We start from the raw sequence: 21,699 nt of genomic DNA, 5'->3' as shown, positions 1-21,699 counted from the left end.
GGCCTTTTTCAAGAGATTAAAGGCAGCAAGAGCCTCCTCGTTCCAGCTGAATCCTTCCTTAGAGAGGAGCCTGTTTAAAGGAGCAGCTAACACCCCAAAGCCTCTCACAAACTTTCGGTAATAACCAACTAGCCCCAAAAACCCACGGACACTCTTGGATGATGTTGGTACTGGCCAATTCTGGACGGCTTGAACCTTCTGTGGGTCGACCGCAACCCCTTCAGCAGAAATAAGATGCCCCAAATACCCCACTGTCAATACCCCGAATTGGCATTTTGACAGCTTGGCATATAGCTTATTGGTCGCTAGGACATGTAGCACCTTCCGCAAGTGTTGCAAATGATCCTCCCAAGACCTGCTATATATCAAAATATCATAAAAAAAAACCAAAACAAACCGTCTCAAATGAGGTCGAAAAAGGTCGTTCATGAGACTTTGAAAGGATGCGGGAGCGTTTGTCAACCCAAATGGCATGACCAAAAACTCGTAGTGCCCATCATGTGTGCGAAATGCGGTCTTCGGAATATCTTCAGGATGGACCCGGATCTGGTGGTACCCGGAGCGCAGGTCAAGTTTTGAAAATACCTTTGCGCCATGTAACTCATCAAGTAACTCGTCAATTACCGGTATAGGAAATTTGTCCTTAACCGTAATTTCATTGAGTGCTCGATAGTCCACGCAAAATCGCCAAGACCCATCCGTTTTCTTTATCAGCAACACTGGGGATGAAAAAGGACTCTGACTTAGGCGAATAATTCCTGACTGCAGAAACTCCTTAACCAGCCTCTCAATTTCATTTTTTTTATAGTGTGGGTACCGATATGGCCTGGTGTTAACTGGGGGCTGATTCGGTAATAAAGGAATTCTGTGATCGTGGTTGCGCGTAGGGGGCAACTCCTTCGGTTCCTCAAACACATGAGAAAACTCTGTCAATACCTGCTTGAGTTCGGGTGACCATGGAGCGGCTTGTGTTACATTCTCCTCTGGAACCTCATGAACAAAGAACCCCATGCCTGAAAATTGCAGCAACTCTTTTTCGCCTAAGGGAGCAAGGTCTGTGCTGGACAATCCCGTTAATACATGAATTTTCCCATTCTGTTTGAATGACATACGGAGTGTCTTGTAGTCCGTCTCAATTGGTCCCAACGTCCTCAACCATTGTACTCCTAAGACTGCTTGACAGGCTGCCACGGGAAGCACAAAAAAATCAGCTCTTATTGTAATTCCCTGAATTGAGATGGATAACCCAAGGCATCTTCCCGTGCATTCTATCACCTCCTTGTTTCCCACCGTGACTTTGAATGTCCTACCACGAACCATCTGTAGTCCCAACTTGGCTACCACAGACTGGTCAATGAAGTTGTGGGTGATGCCGCCATCTATGAGGATGATAATCCCAGTGTGCCCGATCCTTCCTGTCACCCGAAAGGTCTGTGGGTGATCAGTACCAGTCATCGCATGAAAGGAGATGTCAGGAATAGCTTCTTCAGGTGTCTCAATTTCCATCTCCTCATCCTGTTCTTCATCCAATTGCTGCATATCCACCATCATAAATAACTGAGGTTTAGAACAACGGTGGCCAGGTGCATACCGTTCATCGCAATAAAAGCACAACCCTTTTTCTCATCGCTCCCTTGCTTCCTGCCCCGTAATTCTGCGAACATGTTCACTGTAGGATCCAGCATTCGGAGATGGCTTAGGTGGGGGTCCCAGAAGTCCCACCGTGGAAGGCTGTTGAGGTCTGGCTTGATAGGAAGTTGTTGGCAGCTGTCTGATCGGAGTATTGGTTCTCTTCTGAAACTGGTTCCTCTCTTCAATTAGGTGAGCCACGCTAATGGATTCAGAGAGTGTTCGGGGTTGCTTCACTTGTACATCAAGGCGAATTTCATCCTTTAATCCAGCAATGAAACACCCCACCAAGAAATTTTCAGGAAGACCATCCACCTTATGAGAAAGTTTTTCAAAGGCCTCTTGGTATGCATTAACAGTGGTGGTTTGTTTGAGCCGTGATAATGCTTCGGACGAATCCTCATAATCCGTTGGTCCAAAACGATGAAGAAGTGCCGTGACAAATTCATGCCATCACAATTGTCCCCTGGTCTTAGTGTACCACCGATACCATTGCAGGGCTACATTGGTCAAGTGAAAGGATGCCAATTGAACCCGTCGGTTAGCCTCAATATTTTGGAATTCAAAATATTGCTCTGCTTTGAATATCCACCCAGTGGGATCGTCTCCTTCCTCGGCATACGTTGGAAAGTTCAGCTTGAGAGTGGTGTGACTTCTCTCTAATTGAGACTGAGCTGACGTGGAGGGCCGATCATGTGAATGAGCCCCAGTCGCAAAGGGATTGTCGTCCCTGTCATGGTTGCAAGTGGATTGGGCCATCCTGAGTGCTTCCAGCTCTGCCATAACACCTTGTAGAGCGTCATTGACTCTACTGAAATTGAGAGTCAGTTCATCAAAGTGGCTATTGTGTCGAGCAAGAGTTTCCGTGACATCCATGCGAAAGTCTGCATTAGTTTTTCCGCGAGTATCCATGAATCGGAAGGGCTCTGATATCACTGATAAGATGATTTAGAGAAAGATAAGAAGAGAAGAGTATTTGAGAGAATTGTTCTTATTGATTGATTCCTCTCTCACAGAACCTGTGCCTCTAAATAGGACACATTACAACGGTAATACAATGAATTAGGAAAAACCGGTACTAGAGCTGAAGACCAGGAATGCTTCCAGCTCATCCTTATCCCGCTACTTATTTGCTTGACAATTTCAACTAAACAAAAGTAATGACTAATTCAACTAATTAATTCAATACGTAGCACAGCCATGCCAAGCCATGCAGTGAACTGGAGAGTGTTCTCATCATAAAACTGAAAAGGAAGCTAGGCGACTTTAGAGTTTCTTAAAGGATATTCTATGTTGGTCAAAATCAATGCCAACAATTTATGTCCATCACGACAACCATTCTATAATTGAAAAGGCACAAAGTAGTATGTATAATGGTGATTCTAGACATATACATCATAAATATAATATCATTAAATATTTGCTCTTAAATGATATTATTTTCATTAATAATGTAAAGTCAAAGAAATATATTGTAGATCCGCTAATAAAAGGATTGTTAAAAAAGCTTGAGTATGATTCATCGAGAATAATAGGTTTAAAGCCTTTAAAGATTAAAGAGTGCATACCTTGTTGACTAGAAATCTTAAGATCTAGCTTCAAGTAGAAAATTAACTCATATAGCATTCTCAATAGCACTAGAAAAATAAATTATTATTTCCTACTTATTCTTATGATGAAAAAAAAAAAGGTGTTAAATGTAGCATGATAAAGGTTGAATTGTGCTTAATAATTTTTATATTTTAGTATTTCAGGTGAAGTATAACAAAATACTTTTAATAAAAGATTACCTCTATTAGTGAAAAATGTGGTCGAATTTTTTTTTATATAAGAAAAGACAAAGTTCTCTAACGTATTCATGAATTTAATAGTTGTTAAGGGTCAAAATGAATACAAAAGTGAGAACAAAAAAAAATCTATGAGTAGAGAATTATATGAATATTATTGTCTTGATTTATACAAAATGCTAAATAGTTCAAGAGATCATTATTTCTATTTAGCCAAGTAAATCCTACAGTATTTTGTTAAAAAGATTAAAAGATAAAAGCTACTTGTCTTGGTGTGTGATCCACCAAATCAATATATCTTTACGAATTTTTGAGTCTTTTATATTGGTCAAACAATTTTCATTCATGTAGAGGACTATTAAAAATTTGTTTAAAACCATGGTGAATGAGCACATTTAATGCCAAATTAAAAATGGAGTCCACGTACTTTTGACATTAAAACTTTATTGAAATCTATTTTCCAATAAATGCTCTTTAAGATGAAATATTAACATGATTAAAATAAATTGTGAGTGCAAGAGAAGTTAATCTTAAAGAAGCCTTAGTTGTCATATTTTGATAAATTCAAAACCCTCAAAAACTCTTATCATGAAAAAAAAAAGAAAAAAAAACAAAGAGCAAGCTTTTCTAGTTGTTTATAAAATGAAAATGTGAGAAGTTAAAATTTATCCCAAAGAGCACCTCAAGTATTTAAAGAGAAAAGAACCTAAGCAAAATAGATTTTAGACTTAAACCACACACACGTGTGTAACTTAGCTTGGACTTTTGTTAGGTCTCGAGCTTTGGGCCAAGCTTGGGTTTAGATTTATTATGAAATATTTTTTTAGGCTATAAAATATTATATTTTTCCAACCTATTCTTATCTTGGGTTTGTATCTATAACTTTTTGGCCATAAAGAATTATTTTTTTCTAGTCCATTGTTTTCTCTATCTTATGAATAAAAAAGTTTGATAAATTTATTTCAAAATAGTTTCTTCAAACTTAGATAGATTTTTTAGCTCAAAAACATCAAATGGAGATTTTTTTTTTTTTTTTTGTAATTATCATAATTAATTCCATAACAATTTTGATTTCAAAATGCACTTTAAAATGGTTGCTGGAGGAATAATGTTTTGGCAAAAATTTTCATAGATTTTATAACTCTTTTTCATCTTAGTTGTTAGTGGTTTTGGCTCTATTTTAGGATTTGCTTAAGTTTGAACTTTGTAAAGAGATAATTGAGTAAATTTTCATGGTTTCGTGGATCTTAATTAGAAATATATCTAAATAAGGTGATGTTGAAGTCTTAAGAGGCTTATTGTAATCATCTTATTTATACCAAGTGAGATTCTTAACAACAACAATTTCTTAATTTAATAAATTCTTAAGTGCTTCAACAAGTAATTATTATATTCTAGTTTTGTATATGTATAAATTCTATTTATATTTAGTAAGTGTGTGTTAGGATTGTGCTTCAATATCTTGTGCAAATTTGGATATATGTTCAATATATATAGTTTTTTGTTCTGATTGCAAGGTTGTCTTTATATATAATATTGCACGCTTATAGATTAAACATGTATGAACACTAATCTATTTTTGGAAAACTAATTCGATCAGTATGAACTTGTAATTATAAATTAAACAATCTATGCTCACTAGTATAATAAGTCTAATAATTTTGAACAATAAAGCAAATAGAAAGGATTTGTTTTGCATATTTTTCTTTGTTTTGGTGAATGAAGACTTCATTTACCAAAAAACCAACTTAGCAAGTAGTTGTAACCTAATATAATATAATTCAATATGCATGTGTATGTTGTATTGAAGAACTAATTTATATTTTTATGTACTTGTTTACATAATACACAAGAAGAATTTGCAATCCTAGTTCTTTTATTTATTATATCTTATAATTAACTTGATGTGAGGTAGGTTTTAGGATATAAGATGAGCAATTAATCAGAACCTCAAACCTTTGATCATTAAGGTATTATTGTCAGGTGTAAAGCTTTCATATGACATATAATCTTTCGAATTATCATTTGAAAAAAGAGTTTTTTATAGCAATTTGAGTCTCTACAAGTAGGGTTGTTCCATTGATTCCATCAACACGGAAAAGAGTTAAAGAACATCACATTTGCTATAAAAAAATGATAAAGTAGATCACAAGATATCAACATTTATAACTATAAAGAATAAATGGAAACTCACTTGAAATGATATATTGGATCACTTGAAAAAAAACTTCATGTGAAATTTGATATAGCTCTTGAATTAATTTGAACTAAAGAAATTGCTAACTACCTCTTTATATATATATATATATATATATATCCTTAACTAGTTATGAATATGGATATGTTTTAGGAATAGTAATCAAAGGACTAGGTCTATCATGAACAAAACCTACATCATGATAATGTGTGTATGTACGGATCATTCAAAACGAATTGCTTCAAATAATTTTGTTCATGATGATAGACTATCCAAATTAAATTATTTGATAGACATTACTAGATTTTGTTTCTAACATGAGACATTACTAGATGTTCTAACCTTTTTAAAAATAAATAAGAAGAAATACATTTTCAAAGAAAACCATCTAAAAAATAGAAAGGACATTCTGAAAATAAATTGTTTGGTCAAATTATTATATTCAATAGCAAAAAAACAAGAGTAAAATATAAACAGATATGTTATTGGATTTACCTATTAAAAAACACCATATAGATTATAAACTCTAAACTAATTGGTTATCATATATATAATTTTTTATATATATACCAAGCAGCTCCATGTGAAAAGAAGAATAGGTAAAAAGACATAATAATTAAAAGTAAGAAGGATAAATAAAACAATAAATAAAGGCAAAAAGTCTAAAAAAGATAAATTGAATTGAAGAAAAACAAATCACATATTTGGGATTGGCCATTTATTCTAGCTACTAAATAGTCTATTTATATCGGTACAATATTTAAAATACTTCTAAATATATAATTCTAAACCAATACAAGTAACCTATATCATATAATAAGATATACTAAATCTTAATATAAACTAAACATGTCTTTTACTGATAATCACATGAATTCTTACCAAGTTAAACCTGATATGTATCTAGTGAGGAAAAAAATTGATAATCTTAATATGTATCTAGTGAGAAAAATTATTTTCTTATTCCTAATATGTTTCTAAGTTTCTCTAAAATCCTCTAAACATGAAATTAAGTCGTAAATATTCATTTGTTCCCATGTTTTAAATTCTTGGAGATTACTTTCCAATTGCATGTTATTTAGCCTAGCAAAATCTATTATTAGTCACCCTATATGTACTATCCTTTTCCTTACTAGGAAGGTAATAAGACTAACCATATTATTAAAGTCCATGAATTGAATTAATTTTATCTAGAGTCATATCATCCCTGAATTCATCACAAATGGTTTATCATATGCTTTAATTATTTCAATTGATTTGTATGGTAACTAAAGTATCAAAGTTTGATGTAGGGATAAGTGCACGCACATGTTAACACGTATTCAATCTCACCCAAGCTGTGTGTTGTAACTTCTATTTCCTTCTACTACAAAAAAAGTTGCATTTAAGGTATTAGACCTAATAGTTACATCTACCTACAACACTCTTACAGTGTCCTTTATGCTTCCTATCAAATTTAACACCATTGTCATTTTAGATGGGATCATGTCAATTTTGTTGTGACCAATCTTATTAATCAATTATAGTGACATTTTATTAAGTGGTACATCATTATCAACCAATACCCCTTTACACCACTACACAGTAGAGATTTTTTGTGATTTATAATGGTGACTTATATCCAATGTTGATTTGAAACCTGGTTTTTGATTTGCTTTATATGAAAATGATTTTTTAAGATTGAATGTTAACATCATCCTTTATCTTTGTCATTATTGTTTTCTTTACAACAAGTAACGATTCATCCCCCATTCTAATGGTTCTTGAATTAACATCCTCATTTTGCTTTTTCATTGACTAGGTGATCCCCCCCTCCCCTTCCCTCTTTTCTTTCTTGTTGCCATGTTAACAAAAACTTAGGCTAAGATTGGAGTGCTTGTTTTCTTTGCTCAAACTCCTCCATTGTTAGCCTAACCCGTTGGACAAATTTTCCATGTCGCTAATTTTGGTTTATCTTTTCTATTGCCTTGGCATTTATCCTTCTCCAACTCTTTGCATGTCTCTCCTAAGGCATCTATCTAACTAAAAGTTTATACATACCATGTAATACAAGCTCTTCCACATACAGCAGCAGAACCAAGGAGAGGGCGGGCCCTTGGAAAACTTTTTTTTAAAAAAAATATAACAAATAATAGGCTTTTTAATACTAAATTATTATTTTATTAGTTATGTTTGACTTTAAAACTATATCTTTGTGTATCTCTATGTAAGTGGAAAACAAAAGGGCAAATAAGCTTTTCAATTTAATTCTCTCTCTTTCTTCTCTGCAACCCTAACCGAAAAAATTAATAGTACAAAGCATAAAGGTTAAAAGCTGTCAATTAATTCTTCATCAAAACAAGGTATTTAGTGACCTAATTTTATTTTATTTTTTTGTTTGTTATATATATATATATATATATATATATATATATATATATATATATATATATGTTTGTCAATTAATTCTGCTACTTTTTCTTTTTTTTTTCAAATCTACTAGTTTTATCATTTTTTATTTCTTGGTATAGTGAATGTTGTTTTTTTCTAATTAATTGGATATATTTTATGAGTTTGTTTCGATTATACTTGGATTTTTTTATGTTTTGATTTCAGCAGAGCCACCAAAATTATCAATTTTTTCTCACGTGTACCTTACTATCACCATGTCCACTAGATCTTTGTAGCCAAATTGAGTTCTTTGAAGAGCACATACCCAACTTTGATTTAGTATAAGTTTTCTTTTTTAGGAACCAGTAATCCCATTTTTTATGTTAGATATGCTTTTATATATCAAATTTTTTTTAATATGTTAATTTTGCTTTCATATGCCAGTATGGTTTACATGTAAAAAATTATTTTTGGTTCTGATTATTGCTTCAATACATCATTATTTGTATTTATTTCTTAAATAGGAAACAATAAAAATTTATGATGTTTTGATTTTAGATTGAACCATGAACAAAATAAGAAGAATTGATTCTTTTTTTGAGAAAAAAAGAAAAAAATATTGATAACTCACAGCCTAGTAAATCAATTCCAATGTTTAATGTTGAAGTTATGGTTGAACAACCCCAATGTGCTTCAGTTTATGAAGAACCTGCATTGATTAACGAGTAGTCTCCTACTAGAATCGACATTGCTCATCTGATTAGAGATTTAAGCAATCATCCTCAAATTTAGGAATACCTGGTTAATCAACAAGAAGAAATTAGAAGGGCATACATTAATTTGGGGCTATATCAACCTTTGATGTCTGAATATCCACTGACTGGTAAAAAACATCCCCGTCGATTTCAGTCTCATTCATTCAAAAGTTATCCATAGCTTGAATATTCAGAGAAAAATACTGCATTTTGTTTCCCTTGCTATCTATTTTCAAGTAAGTCATCTGGAAAGCCAGGATCAAACACATTTACTGTTAAAGGATTCAATTGTTGGAAGAAAGTTAATAATGGGGAAAGATGTGCTTTTTTTAACTCATATGGGAAAATGTCCGAATTCAGCTCATAGATTTGCTACCAGGTGCTTGGAAAATTTGAAAAATCAGTCATGTCATATTGAGAAGGTAGTTAAGAGGCAAACTACTCAAGAAATTCTAAATAATCGATTACATATTAAAGCTTCAATAGATATTGTTTGTTGGCTCACATTTCAAGCATATGCTTTTAGAGGACATGATGAACGTCCAGAATAAAAAAAATTGAGGTAATTTTCTTGAAATGTTGGAACTTTTAGCATCATACAATGAACAAATAGGTGCTCTTGTTTTGGATAATGCTCCACAAAATGCTAAATACACCTCGCATCAAATTCAAAAAGAAATTTTGCATGTCTTTGGTAGAAATGTTCAGCCTTCAATTCGACATGAGATTGGTGATGCAAGATTTTGCTTAATTGTTGATGAAGCTCAAGATAAATTCAGAAGAGAGAAAATGGCCCTTGTTATTAGGTTTGTTGGTATAAGTGGATTTATACGAGAACGATTTTTGGATGTAGTTCATGTCAAAGATACAACTACTTCAACTCTTAAGAAAGAGATTTTCTTTGTTTTATCTCATCACAATCTTGATGTTCAAAATATTAGAGGCCAAGGGTATGATGGTGCTAGTAATATGCGTGGAGAGTGGAATGGATTGCAAGCTTTATTCATTAATAATTGCCCTTATGCATATTATGTACGTTGCTTAACTCATCAATTATAATTGGGTTTTATTGCTGCAACTAGAGAAATATCTGATGTTCACACTTTCTTTCAGAACTTGATTTTTATTGTTAACATTGTCAGTGCTTCTTGCAAGCATAATGATGAATTACGAGCTTTTTAAGCAGCTATAATTGAACACTTAGTTGATATTGGTAAGATTGAAACGGGTAAAGGAGTTAATCAAGTAGGTGATTTGCAACGACCTGGAGAAAGCAGATGGAGTTCACACTTCAAATCAATTTGCAATTTGATAAAAATATATGGGGCAACTTGCTTGATTCTTGAAAACATCGTTTTGGATGGATCTACTTATTCTCAACTTGGTGATGCAGCTTTTTCATTTAAGTTGCTAAATTTTGCATTCCTCTTGCATATAATGAAGAATGTTATTGAAATTACTTATGTGATTTGCCAAGCTTTGCAACAAAAATCTCAAGACATTTTAAATGTTATGCATTTGGTGACTACCACAAAGACTTTAATTCAGAAGTTAAGAGATGATGGCTGGGAAACTCTTTTAGAAGAAGTGACATTATTTTGTAAGCATTAAGACATTGAAGTTCCTGATATGGATGCTTGTTTTTCTAGTATGGGACGTCTCGCCGTAAAACAAAATTAATAACAATTCAGCATCACTATCGAGTTGATATATTTATAGCTATCATTGATCAATGTTGCAAGAGTTAAATAATAGATTCAATGAGTAGGCGATCGAGCTTCTTAAGTTGAGCACAACTTTAGGTCCTAAAAATAACTATAAATTATTCAGTGTTGAAGATATATGCTTACTTGTTGACAAGTTCAATCCTGAAGACTTTTCTGACCAAGAAAAAACTCATTTGAGATTTCTGTTGTAGCATTATGAGCTTGATGTACCTAATCATCCAAAGTTAAATAATATGTCATCGATTGCTGAATTATGTCAAGGATTGGTTGAAATAGAAAAATCAACAATTTATCTACTCCTTGATAGGTTGATTCGGCTTATTTTGACTCTTCCTGTTTCGACAGCAACTATTGAACGAGCTTTTTCAGTGATAAAGATTGTTAAAACAAGACTTCTCAATCGGATGGAGGATGATTTTCTTGCAAATTATTTGACTGTCTATATAGAAAAAGAAATTGCTGAAAGATTCGCAATTGATATGATAATCGATGATTTCTACTCCATGAAAGAATGACGAGCACAATTAAAATAACTATGTAAGAATCATTCTTTATTATTTTTTACTTTGTTTCAAAGTTTTATCAAACATAAATAATAAATCGCTTTAGCTAATGTTTCTTATATATTTTATATGTTTATATTTGATAGGTACAAAGACCAACAAAATTAAAGCGATGAATACATTATGAAGATGAAATTAACTTTATAGCTATGACTTAATTTGGTATTGCTTTTAATTTGGTATTGCTTTAAACCTCTTATCTTATACAAAGATTGTCATATATTTATAGTTACTTCTTTGAATAAAACTAAATCATGCAGGTTTTTTTTTTAAAAAAAATTTACAATTCATGTACAATAATATAAAAAAAAAATATATATCTTTTTATATTATCCCCCCCCCCAAAAATCAACTAATCTCAGCTCTGTCCTTGTCCACATACCTAATGAATTGATGAATTGATTACTTGGACGTAGCGGAGTGCGTGTGTTCAGGATTATTGGACATTGTGGATTGGACTGTTTTTATTTGCAAATTTTATCTTTTATTTGGTTCGCGTGCCATGTTTATTATGCAAATGAAAACATTGTATAAAAACTTTATTTTAATATTTTATTAGTGAATATTTTCACTTGAAATGATCTGCTAAACAATTTTGTTTATACCAGTCTTATTTAATTAATTTAAAATAAAATAACATAAATATCTTAATTGGATTTTACATAACTTAATTAAACTTTAACTTAGAATCAAGATACTTTGAGTCATGAATCAAGTAAATTAACTCATGGGTTAATAGATCAACCAGAGTTTTGATATTTTTTTTTAATTTAAAAACCCTCTGAAATAACATTTTAATTATAAATAAATAAAATCATTTTTTTCTGACCTAACTCAAGCTAGTCAGCAGTTTGAGATCTTATAACTAAACCTTCGAGTTACAAATTATTAGATATTTTTATTTATTATATCATCACTATATAACTAAACTGATTATCCCGTAATTATACTAGTAAGTAATTACTAACAATACTATGCAATTACGACTGAAGCACCTTGTCTCTTTGAAAGAAAAATAACATTCCTTGTCTCCTTAAAATAAAAATATATAATTATTCACTTACTGTTAGTGGAATCATACAAAATTATCTAATGTTCTTAAGATGTAGCTAATTGCTTTACAATTACGACAATCAAGTATAATCCATAACCCTGACCAAAAGAGAGGAAGACGTCCTCACTAGCTTCTAGTCATCGCGAAGCAAAAGGCAGGGGGGCAAGGCAGGCGTCTGCTATTTTGTCATCTGAAAAAAGGCTGTTAAATTTTGCAGGGCAACAGTTGATCGTAGAGTTCTATTAGCTGCTACAGACAACAAGAAGAGCATTGTGGTAGTAAGACACAGTTGTAACAGATGGCTTTAAAGGCCGCAGAAGGCAAGAGGAACATACTGTCTATTATTGATTTCTTCATTCAAACACTGGTACTACAAGCATTGTGGTGGAGGTGGGGAAATACACAACACCAGCAGAAAAACACTTTACAGGTCTATTGACCCCCCCAAAAAAAAGAAAAGAAAGAAAGAAAACAAGAAAACATACAATTGATTCTTGATCACTGAAACACTTCTCTTCCTTGATATATCAAATACAGAAATCTGCTCCCGGGGTCTCCCCGCACCTTCATCACTTGCGACAATCCTATTTTTCATGGAAACATGGCACCATACTGATAGCCCTTTATTTTCAAAGAATGTAAAACCTGTTTCAACCTTAAATAAACAAACCCGACCTGGGGGAAGGACATCCTTCAAGGTCAAGAATGCAATCACAAAAATCTAGGCCACTCTCTTTGGATCACGTGCTGCTGCAACATGGTCCTACAATGCATACAAGATGCATATTATTGTCGATGCAGCAACCTTGAAATACTTTTTGAATATGCTAATTCATCGTTTGTGACACCAGCAAACAAATTCACAATTGCACCGCAAGGGATCAAATTTCAAGAAAGGACTTTTCAGGACAGGAAAGCCCATGATGCATCATAAAGCCTATACCTAGGGCAGAGAAACTGAACTGGTGTTCATCTCCAAACAAATAGGTTGGAAAAAAGAAAGAAAAAATTGGATTGGTTTTCCAGCAAGAAGGACAGGGGAAATAATAGAAAGTACATGATAACTGCATCACCATGGTCAGTTTGTAAAAGTCTTCACGGATGTTGAAAATTTAAAAACCATAAAATAGACCATGCAATCCTGCTGAAAGCAGAAAATATCACATTGAAGCTATAAAGAAAAATTCTCTGAGAACCTTGAAACTGATGAGCGAGAAGGTGGCATCCATGCAAACCTTGAAACTGACCACAGTACCAGAGAAAAGAATAAACTGACCACAATATCAGGGATGGATGTGGGGTAGACACTTGGATTATCATATAACCTTGTAAAGCATTTTGAGGCCAATCATACACCATGTTCTTAAGATGACTACTGAAACTAATTCAAAAAATCTTAAATAACCAACACAAAAGAATAAAAAAGCAATAGTCTTCCACAACCACTTCAACTAATAACATGGAGAACCACATGATTTATAAAAATAAAGGAAATTTAAATAAAGCACTACCAAAGATCAAGTGCAGAACTCAAACTTACTGAGATAAAATCAAATGCTCTGGTATCTTCTTTTTTAGAGCTGTTCATAGTTGAAGTAGGAGCCTGATTTGGGAAGTTCGATTGAAATATATCAGGAAGCGCAGAAGAATATCCACCTCCATCAGTCCCCGAAGCATGACTAACACCAGCATTTTGCACATTTAGGTTACTTAGATGTTGAATGTTGGACATTGTTGCAAGAAATTGCTGTTGTGCAAGAAAATTCCCCATGGCAGCATAATTTATCGGCTGAGAATGAAAAGCTGGGTTCAACATCATGCCAGGATGCATATTATATGGCACGGTACCGGAAGGATGTAGTGGGTTTACATTTATCCCAGTCGCTGACAAGCCAAGCGAGCCATTCAATGCATCATTTGTGACCTGATGGCTTGGATTACTGGTTAAATCCGAGAAGAGACTTTCTGAGAACACTGCCGGAGAGGTTACTTGCAGCTTTGAGACATTATCATTAATGGACATGCCCGCCATTAAGTCACTGACGCCTGTTTCACTATTTTCTTGCCCCTCCAAAAAATCAGAATTTGACCCAAAGATATCAAATAGCTCAGGTCCATTTTTATTGGCAGGCATATGGTTCTCATCAGCACCTGGTTTATCATCAAAAGTCATCCCGGAAAAGAGATCATCCCCATGCTCCCTACCCTCACTAGTGTGAAATGAAACATCTGCAAAGGGATCTTCATTTTTCTGCTCCTCCCCGGTACTGTCACCCGTGCCAACACCATCTCCAAATAGATCATCAATCAAAGGGGTTGTTGATGTCATAGGGTTCACTATATGTTGTTCACTTTGCTTCTTTATAGAATCATCTGTCTCAAAGAAATCATCTGAATCTCCAGTGTCCATTAAGTCAGGCATCTGGACATGAGCTGTCTCAGCCTTTACTGAATTACCTACCATGCTACCAAGTGGTTCCCCACCCAAAAGGCTTAGCACCTGTCCAACAAAGCCATAATATCAGCAATCAAATGCAGCCCCTTGAACTCAGAAATGAATCTCTATTTCACATCCAGTTTCTCTCATCACAACAGCAGTATGAGTTCATAAAAGAAGTAAATTCTTAGCCTATCTAATAAAACAAAACTTGAGCTGATGATATAGAGGCGGAGCAAAAATGGCCGAACAACTAAGATTTGTGTAACCTTACCAGAATCGTTACGTGAAATACATCAAAGTAAAGGATTTTTACCAACAAAAAGGAATACCGAGTATAATTAAACTAAAAGTGGGCATACTTGATTTTCTCCTAAAAAAGAACACCATCCTCAACTAGTCATTCCTGAAGGAAGTTGAATATGAACTTTATATGAAGGAAATCCTCATTGTTAACATCTAATACCTCTCAATCATCAAAGGTATCAAATTCTTTATTACTTGCAATTTAGTCATCATGTCTTTATTACTTGGAATTTAGTCACCATGTCAAGACCTTGTCACAATTACAGCAATTTATAAGACCATCAACAGAACTATGTATCATCTAGATACCTCATTCTATCCTCCATTAATCATGGTTAACCTCCCTGCCTGAAGCAGAAATGAAAAGCAAAACAGCCAGAATTCAAAAACACTTACAAAAGATAAATTACCTTGTTAGCCTTTTCCCTGAGAGAGTTTTGGGGAGATTCAGAACATCTCACAACAGAATCTTTATTTTCGCTAAAATAGGAATATACAATTGAAAATTGTTCATCATCCTTTCTCCTCAGAATTGACTCAAGTAGGCACACAGCTTTCATGCGAGCCTGAAAAACAAAAATTCCCGGGAAGTTTTTTTTTATCAGAAAGAGATGCATTATAAGAAAATAAGCAGTTCATTAAAAACTCTCCAAGAAACAAAATTAATAAATACTGCAAAACAAATTGTACGCAAAGACAATCAAGAAATAAATAGAAACTTTAACCACTATAAAACAAACGACAATTTTAAGCCATAAGGAAAAAGGAGTTCATGTATGTGCGCTGGTGGTGTTTGGGAAAGAGTAATATCATTTCACATCATTAAAAATAGGCAAACATAAGAAATCATGCCTGCCACACAGGAGATTGAAGCTTGGATTCAAGGGCATGACTTAGAACCAATACATTCAACTTTGCTGCCTCCTCTAGAAAAGCTTGAATGGCATCACGGGTAGGTTGTAGCCGCACACCACCAGCTGTCACTATGGTCTCTAACAACTTCTCCTCGCGAGTCTTACTCTCTGTAAAGCGTGAGCTGGAGTCCTTTTTTGTTTCTGCATTCATTACTCTCGAGTCCTGGCCCCAAGGTCCCGTGGCCACATTCTTAGAAACTCCAAAACTACCCTGAGCTTCATTGTTCAACTGAACTGGTTGATATCTATCCGAGGAGTCATTTTCTATGGTCAATGACCGATGAAGATTTGGGCTCTTGTAGCTCCCATTATCATTCTTTCTTAACGAATGACTTTGTGTTAGGCTAGTAATTCCATGCTTGATAGACGCACTACCAAGACCAACTACCTCGGTAAGGAACGATTTTTTATCTTCATATGGCATATCAAAATTCGTATTCCCAAAACCTTGTATTCGTTTGTTAAGATTTTCAGCAGGAGCAGCTGGCTTACCATTCTCCTCGGAAAAAATAGCAGAGATAGTCTCATGAGCTGTATCCCTCACTGCTTTGTTAAGGGCATCCCCCTTCAATGAATCCATCTGACCCTTGTAATGAAACAACTGACGCACAGCAGCAGAATGTCTTTGCATTTCCCTTCTGAACTCTCCACCAGACTTTCCCACAGCATATTTTATCAATCTCAATGCCTGCACACAATTCAACCAAAAAAAAAGGAGCGAGTTTACGAAATTAATCTTAAATGGCTCATTAAATAACAAAATGAAGATCTGAGAAGAGAAGAGAAGGGAGTGCCTTTTGTTTAACAACGGGACTCTTGTGGTCGAGCCTCTTGAGTATAAAGTCGGAGACCTCTTTGACAATAGTAACATGAGAAGACCTCAAGAGCTCACAAATCTCTTCCAATTTGTAAACAGGAGTGACTTTGTCTTCATCAGATGTTGCTCCATCGATCATCCTCGATCTCCAGTACGATTCCACCGCTCTCCTGCTCGAATCCATCTCTCCTCGAAACCCTAAATCTACTTGAATTACAAAGAAATCGAGGATCGGAGATCGAATTCGCGAATTTAGGATTGAGAAATGGACGTGATTAATATATTGAAGTTAATTAGGGTTTTCCTTTTTTAGAGAGAGAGAGAGAGAGAGAGCTCTGGATCGCAGGGCGGGGGGTCGAAATGTGTAGGGAGAAAAGAAGAAGCTGGTAAAGGTTCTTCAATAAAAAACAAAAGCCCGAGTCAGATAAGTAGGGGTGACTCGCCGACGTGTTTGCTTAATTTTGGTTGGTCCTGTGCAGGTGACACGAATATTATAGTGGTTTGGGCTGCGCCACCTGCGTAGATTTTTTTTTTTTAATTATTGTTGGTGCTTTTATTTTTACATATTTTCTTTCTTTTTTATATATTTTTTGGACTTATTCTGTTTTGTTCAGGTTTTAAAAGCCCAAGGCACAAAAACTTACAGTAATTTTTTTTTTAATCGAGGAAGATGGGATTTTTTTTTTAATTAGATTTGAGAGGAAAGACTTTTCTTTCACGAAAAGTAAACAAATTTAATTTTTAATAAGATACTTTTCAACGAATGTCTCCTGAAACTTAGCCTGACCGGCTAGTCACTGAGGATCCCGGTTGATTCAGAGTTAAAATCAAACTGGAGTGAAAAAAATAGAAAAAAAAAATTAGGTTTGACCCGACTGACTCGGTGGGTTAATCCAACAATTCGGTTAACCCAGCAAGACTCGGTCAAAACCTAATTACAATTCGTTGATATTTTTTTTTACTAAAACAACATCATTTTAATTTTAAAAAAAAATAACCCAAACAATCTGATAACCTAATCAAAACCTAATAATCCCATTAAAATTCAAGAACTCAAATCTTAAACCAACACAAGGCCACATCTAAAAAACTATGGTATCGTTCATTGAAATTTTCCAAACGTGATATAATTTGGACAGAATTAATTTGTCTTTTACTTATTAAAATTGAATTGATGGGTAATTTACCTTTTTAATTTTAAAGGAGGCTAGTGATAAGTTACTTCTATCAAATATTATTTAATTGAAATAATGTATTTTATTTTTTAATTTAACTTTTCAATAATAAAAAAAAATTATTTAACTTCATTTTTAATATTAAATTGTTTTGGGAAGGGTGCTCTATTTTTTTATATTAAATACCAAACTTGTAGATTTATATTTTTTAAAATTTTAATCATTATCATTATATTTTTTAAAAGTGAGATTTCATAACTTTTTTTTATTTTTTTATAAATTTATCTTAATTTCATGATTTAGGTTATAAGTTTAACAAGTTAACTTTAATTGACTTGATTTATTTTTTTTTTTGTTTTTTTTCTAATTGATTTCATCATTTAACAATGAATTTGTAGAAAATTAGTCTTCATAAATGTTTTTCAATTTTTTTTCTATAAAATTATTTGGATCCTATGATCCGGATCACGGGTTTAGTAAATTGACTCTATTTATTTTTTGGGTCTTTCTTTACTTGAGTAATTTTTTAATTGAGCTTCATTTTTTTTTTCATAAGATTATCTTGATCTTATGACCTATGTCACAGATTTGAGAGGTTGACGCAAGTTGACTTGGTTCATTTTTTTTTCTTTTTTAATAAATTATATTCTTAAAAAATTACCCTCCAACAACTCAACCTTCTTTTTTTATTTATATTTTTTTTAATTTTATATTTCAATATGAGGTTGTTTATGAATTTTTTTCTCAAATTCAACCTTCAACATTAATTTTTTTTTTGAAATAGAGTTTTTTAATTTTTTTATTTGTTTTTTTTTTATAAAGTTACCTTAGTCTCATGATCCATGTCGTGAGTTTAACAAATTACTCTAGGTTAACTTGGGTTAATTTTTTTATTCTTTTTTAATTGATTTTTTTTATTTTATTCTTTAATATTGAGCTGGTTGGGAATTGAACTTCATAATTATTATTTTATTTGCTTTCTATAGAGTTATCTTGATTTGATGATCGGGGTTATAGGTTTAGTTGGTTAACCAAGGTTGACTTATGTAGTTTTTTTATTTTTATTTTTAGTTTAATTTTTATCCTTTAACATTGGGTTGATTAGAAATTGACTTTCACAATTTATTTTAATTTGTTTTGTACAAAGTTATCATGATCTCATAACCTGAGTCGTAGACTTGACAGATTAATCTAGAATTGATCTAATATATCATCTTTATATTTTAAAAAATATATCATCCAATATGTTAACGTATTAATATTTTAAAAAAGATATCTAATATGTGCCATATTTTGAATTTATTATTAAAAACATTTATTAGAATACATGTTAGCAATGCTTGAATATTTATTTTATATTATAAGAAAAAAAATCATAACACGACAGGTAACGTTAAAGGTACACTCATTCATTAATTCATCATAAATGAGTCTATTTTATCAAATGTTAATAATCTCAGGATTACATAGTATTAGAAGGGGAAAACAACTAAGAGGCATCATCACAATATTGTGATCCAAGACACAAAATAATGTGGATTAGAATATTAAAATAATGTTTCTGTCTTTTTTTAAATAAATAAAAAAACCAACAAAGCTTATTATTGGAGTAAAATTGTGTTTTTCTGGAGATCAATTGGATATTATCAAATTAATTATGGATAAATTGGTTTGTACACTTTTTTTTCACACAAAAAAGACTTTGATACACTTAAAAGTAGGAAAAAAAATATAGCTTTTTTCCAAGAGTTTTTCTATTTTTTTTCAATATTCTTTGCATAATAAAATTACATTAATCCCCTTAAAAGAAAAAAAAACATTTATTGAACTTGCAAAGAGGGGCTTTTTTTATCTTTTTATTTTTTCAACATAATGAAATAATAAAATTAACCTTAAAATAAAAAAAAATCTAAGGCTAGTGTCAAAAGGTGTTTTCATCATTTCTTATGATTTTTTCCGTAATATCCAGGTTCACTTAGGTGTTGTTTGTTAATTTAAAAATATAAATATTATTAAAAATAAAAAAATTTGTTGACATGCATGAGGTCATCTAATCATTAATTGTCATCTTCTACAGTGGCATTGGAATCATCAAAGTGGCCCATTCATGATCTAGCAATGCATGTGGTCAACACACCTCTAATTTGTTGACCTTTAGGTCATATATATATATATATATATATATATATATGAAAGTTGAAAACTTAGTTCAGAATAAACTTTAAACTTGTTTTATACGAAAAATACATTAATAAGCATGCATAAAGTCCAAGAAGAAAGTAAAATAATGACCTAGTTTAAATACTTATTTGAGTGCTCAAAATGTAAATCTTTATATCTTACTTGATAGCACAAATTAAAATGAATGCATATACTTCACTTTTCATGTATTTAAAAGGATTGATAAAAGGGTTCTAAAACATCACTCAAGATTAAAACTAACAAATTTGAAATTCTACATGAACCGATCAACCGTTTGGTGATACCAAATGAACCAGCAGACCGCTTGTTCATCCATAATGAACACCTAAAAATTATACAGAAATCGGTCGATCGATTAACTTGACCAATCTAAACCAATCGACTGTTTTGATCGTCAGTGGGTCTATAACAACTAATTTTTGCTAGAAACATTTAAATAGCTTCTTTAATTGTAAAATTAAGAAGATAATCCAAACATATATCATAAACAAATTATTTTAAGAGCAAAAACACTTCAAAATTATCAATCCTTAATCATACTCATACTTATACATTAAAACCTATATAATCTTCCATAAGAGTATATATTCTCATTCTCACAACAATTAAACACTTTTTAATCAATTAAATGCTATCTGGTAAGATATAGTGATACTTATATTTTTAATTGTAAAATCCACTGATTGAGAGAGCAATTCGGGGACAAAATTACAATTGGAAACCCTTGAGAAAAACTTTTGATATTGATGAGGTATTGTCACCAAGAAAAAATCTTGAAGAGTGAATATTTTCAAGTGGTGTGAAAAAAGTTTGGTGTGGATTCATCAAATAACAATTGTATCATTTGATTTGGACTAGTGAAAAATATAATTCTCAAGTACAGTTTGGTATTTAAGGTGTAGATGTAGATTTACTGAATCACGTTAAAAACTAAGTTTTCAATTTATCTCTCTTCTATTGTATTTTAAACACTATAATTATATTATTAGTTATTATGTTTAATTAAATTAAATTACATTGTTTGTTAATATTAGTGGGACATCTAATTCACTCCCCTTAGGTGTTATTGTTATCTTAATCCTAGAACAACACGGTTTGACGCTAATGACTTTTTATTATTATTATTTCTTCTTTTTCTCTTCTTGATTTTCACACCTGACCTTTTAAAATTTCAAGATTGCCCTATGATTGTTTTCTCCATCAAATTTAGTTCTTGTTATTTTGATTATTATTTATTTTTATATTAAATAAATTATCAAATTGAAATTTCTTTTTTAATTTCACCATCTTTTAATTTTTTTTATATGTCAAATTTGATTTCTATTCTTTTAATTACTATTTGTTTTATTAAAGATAATTTTAAAAGTTGAATTGTTTTTGCGATTTCATCGTTCATTTTTTTTCTATCAAATTTAATTTTCATTATTTTAATTGCTATTTTTTTTACTTGAGATTTTTTTTTTTAAAAATTGATATGTTTTTTAATTTCATCTTTCTACATTAAATTGTATGAGGATTGAGATTCTTGAATTAAGTTCATATTTAGGATTTCATATGTTACAAATTTGAGAAATTGTTGCATATTTAAGAGATTTCCCTGCGTTTGCTTTTTCTTTTTCTTTTTTAATCTTTTTTTTTCAATTTTATCGTTTCACATTTATTTAATTAAAGATTAAGCTTGATTATTTTTGTTTTAATTTTATTTCTATTAAATTTTTCATTTATTCTGAAAATGACTTGGGTTATCTCACCCGTTAACATCATGA

At 32.1% G+C, this 21,699-nt stretch overlaps 1 protein-coding gene across 2 annotated transcripts; it reads right to left on the bottom strand.

The window, feature by feature from the left end:
* Window positions 1–12,053: 12,053 nt before the first annotated feature.
* LOC118046192 (protein MODIFIED TRANSPORT TO THE VACUOLE 1) lies at window positions 12,054–16,929 on the bottom strand. 2 transcript variants are annotated; one of them, XM_035054988.2, is made up of 5 exons: window positions 16,534–16,929; window positions 15,678–16,427; window positions 15,236–15,391; window positions 13,623–14,582; window positions 12,054–12,272 (listed from the first exon to the last, which is right to left on the bottom strand). In XM_035054988.2, the coding sequence occupies exons 1-5, from the start codon at window positions 16,738–16,740 to the stop codon at window positions 12,261–12,263; spliced, it is 2,085 nt and encodes a 694-aa protein (XP_034910879.1). In that variant the 5' UTR covers window positions 16,741–16,929; the 3' UTR covers window positions 12,054–12,260. The 2 variants fall into 2 exon arrangements, with proteins under 2 accessions (XP_034910879.1, XP_034910878.1); XM_035054987.2 differs by lacking the exon at window positions 12,054–12,272 and adding an exon at window positions 12,402–12,845 and having other exon boundaries at window positions 16,534–16,927.
* Window positions 16,930–21,699: the final 4,770 nt, after the last annotated feature.

The sequence above is a fragment of the Populus alba genome, chromosome 1 (genome assembly GCF_005239225.2).
Source record: "Populus alba chromosome 1, ASM523922v2, whole genome shotgun sequence".
Lineage (NCBI taxonomy): Eukaryota > Viridiplantae > Streptophyta > Magnoliopsida > Malpighiales > Salicaceae > Populus > Populus alba.
Note: the sequence above shows the minus strand (reverse complement) of the source record. Positions and strands in the feature narration are given on the sequence as shown.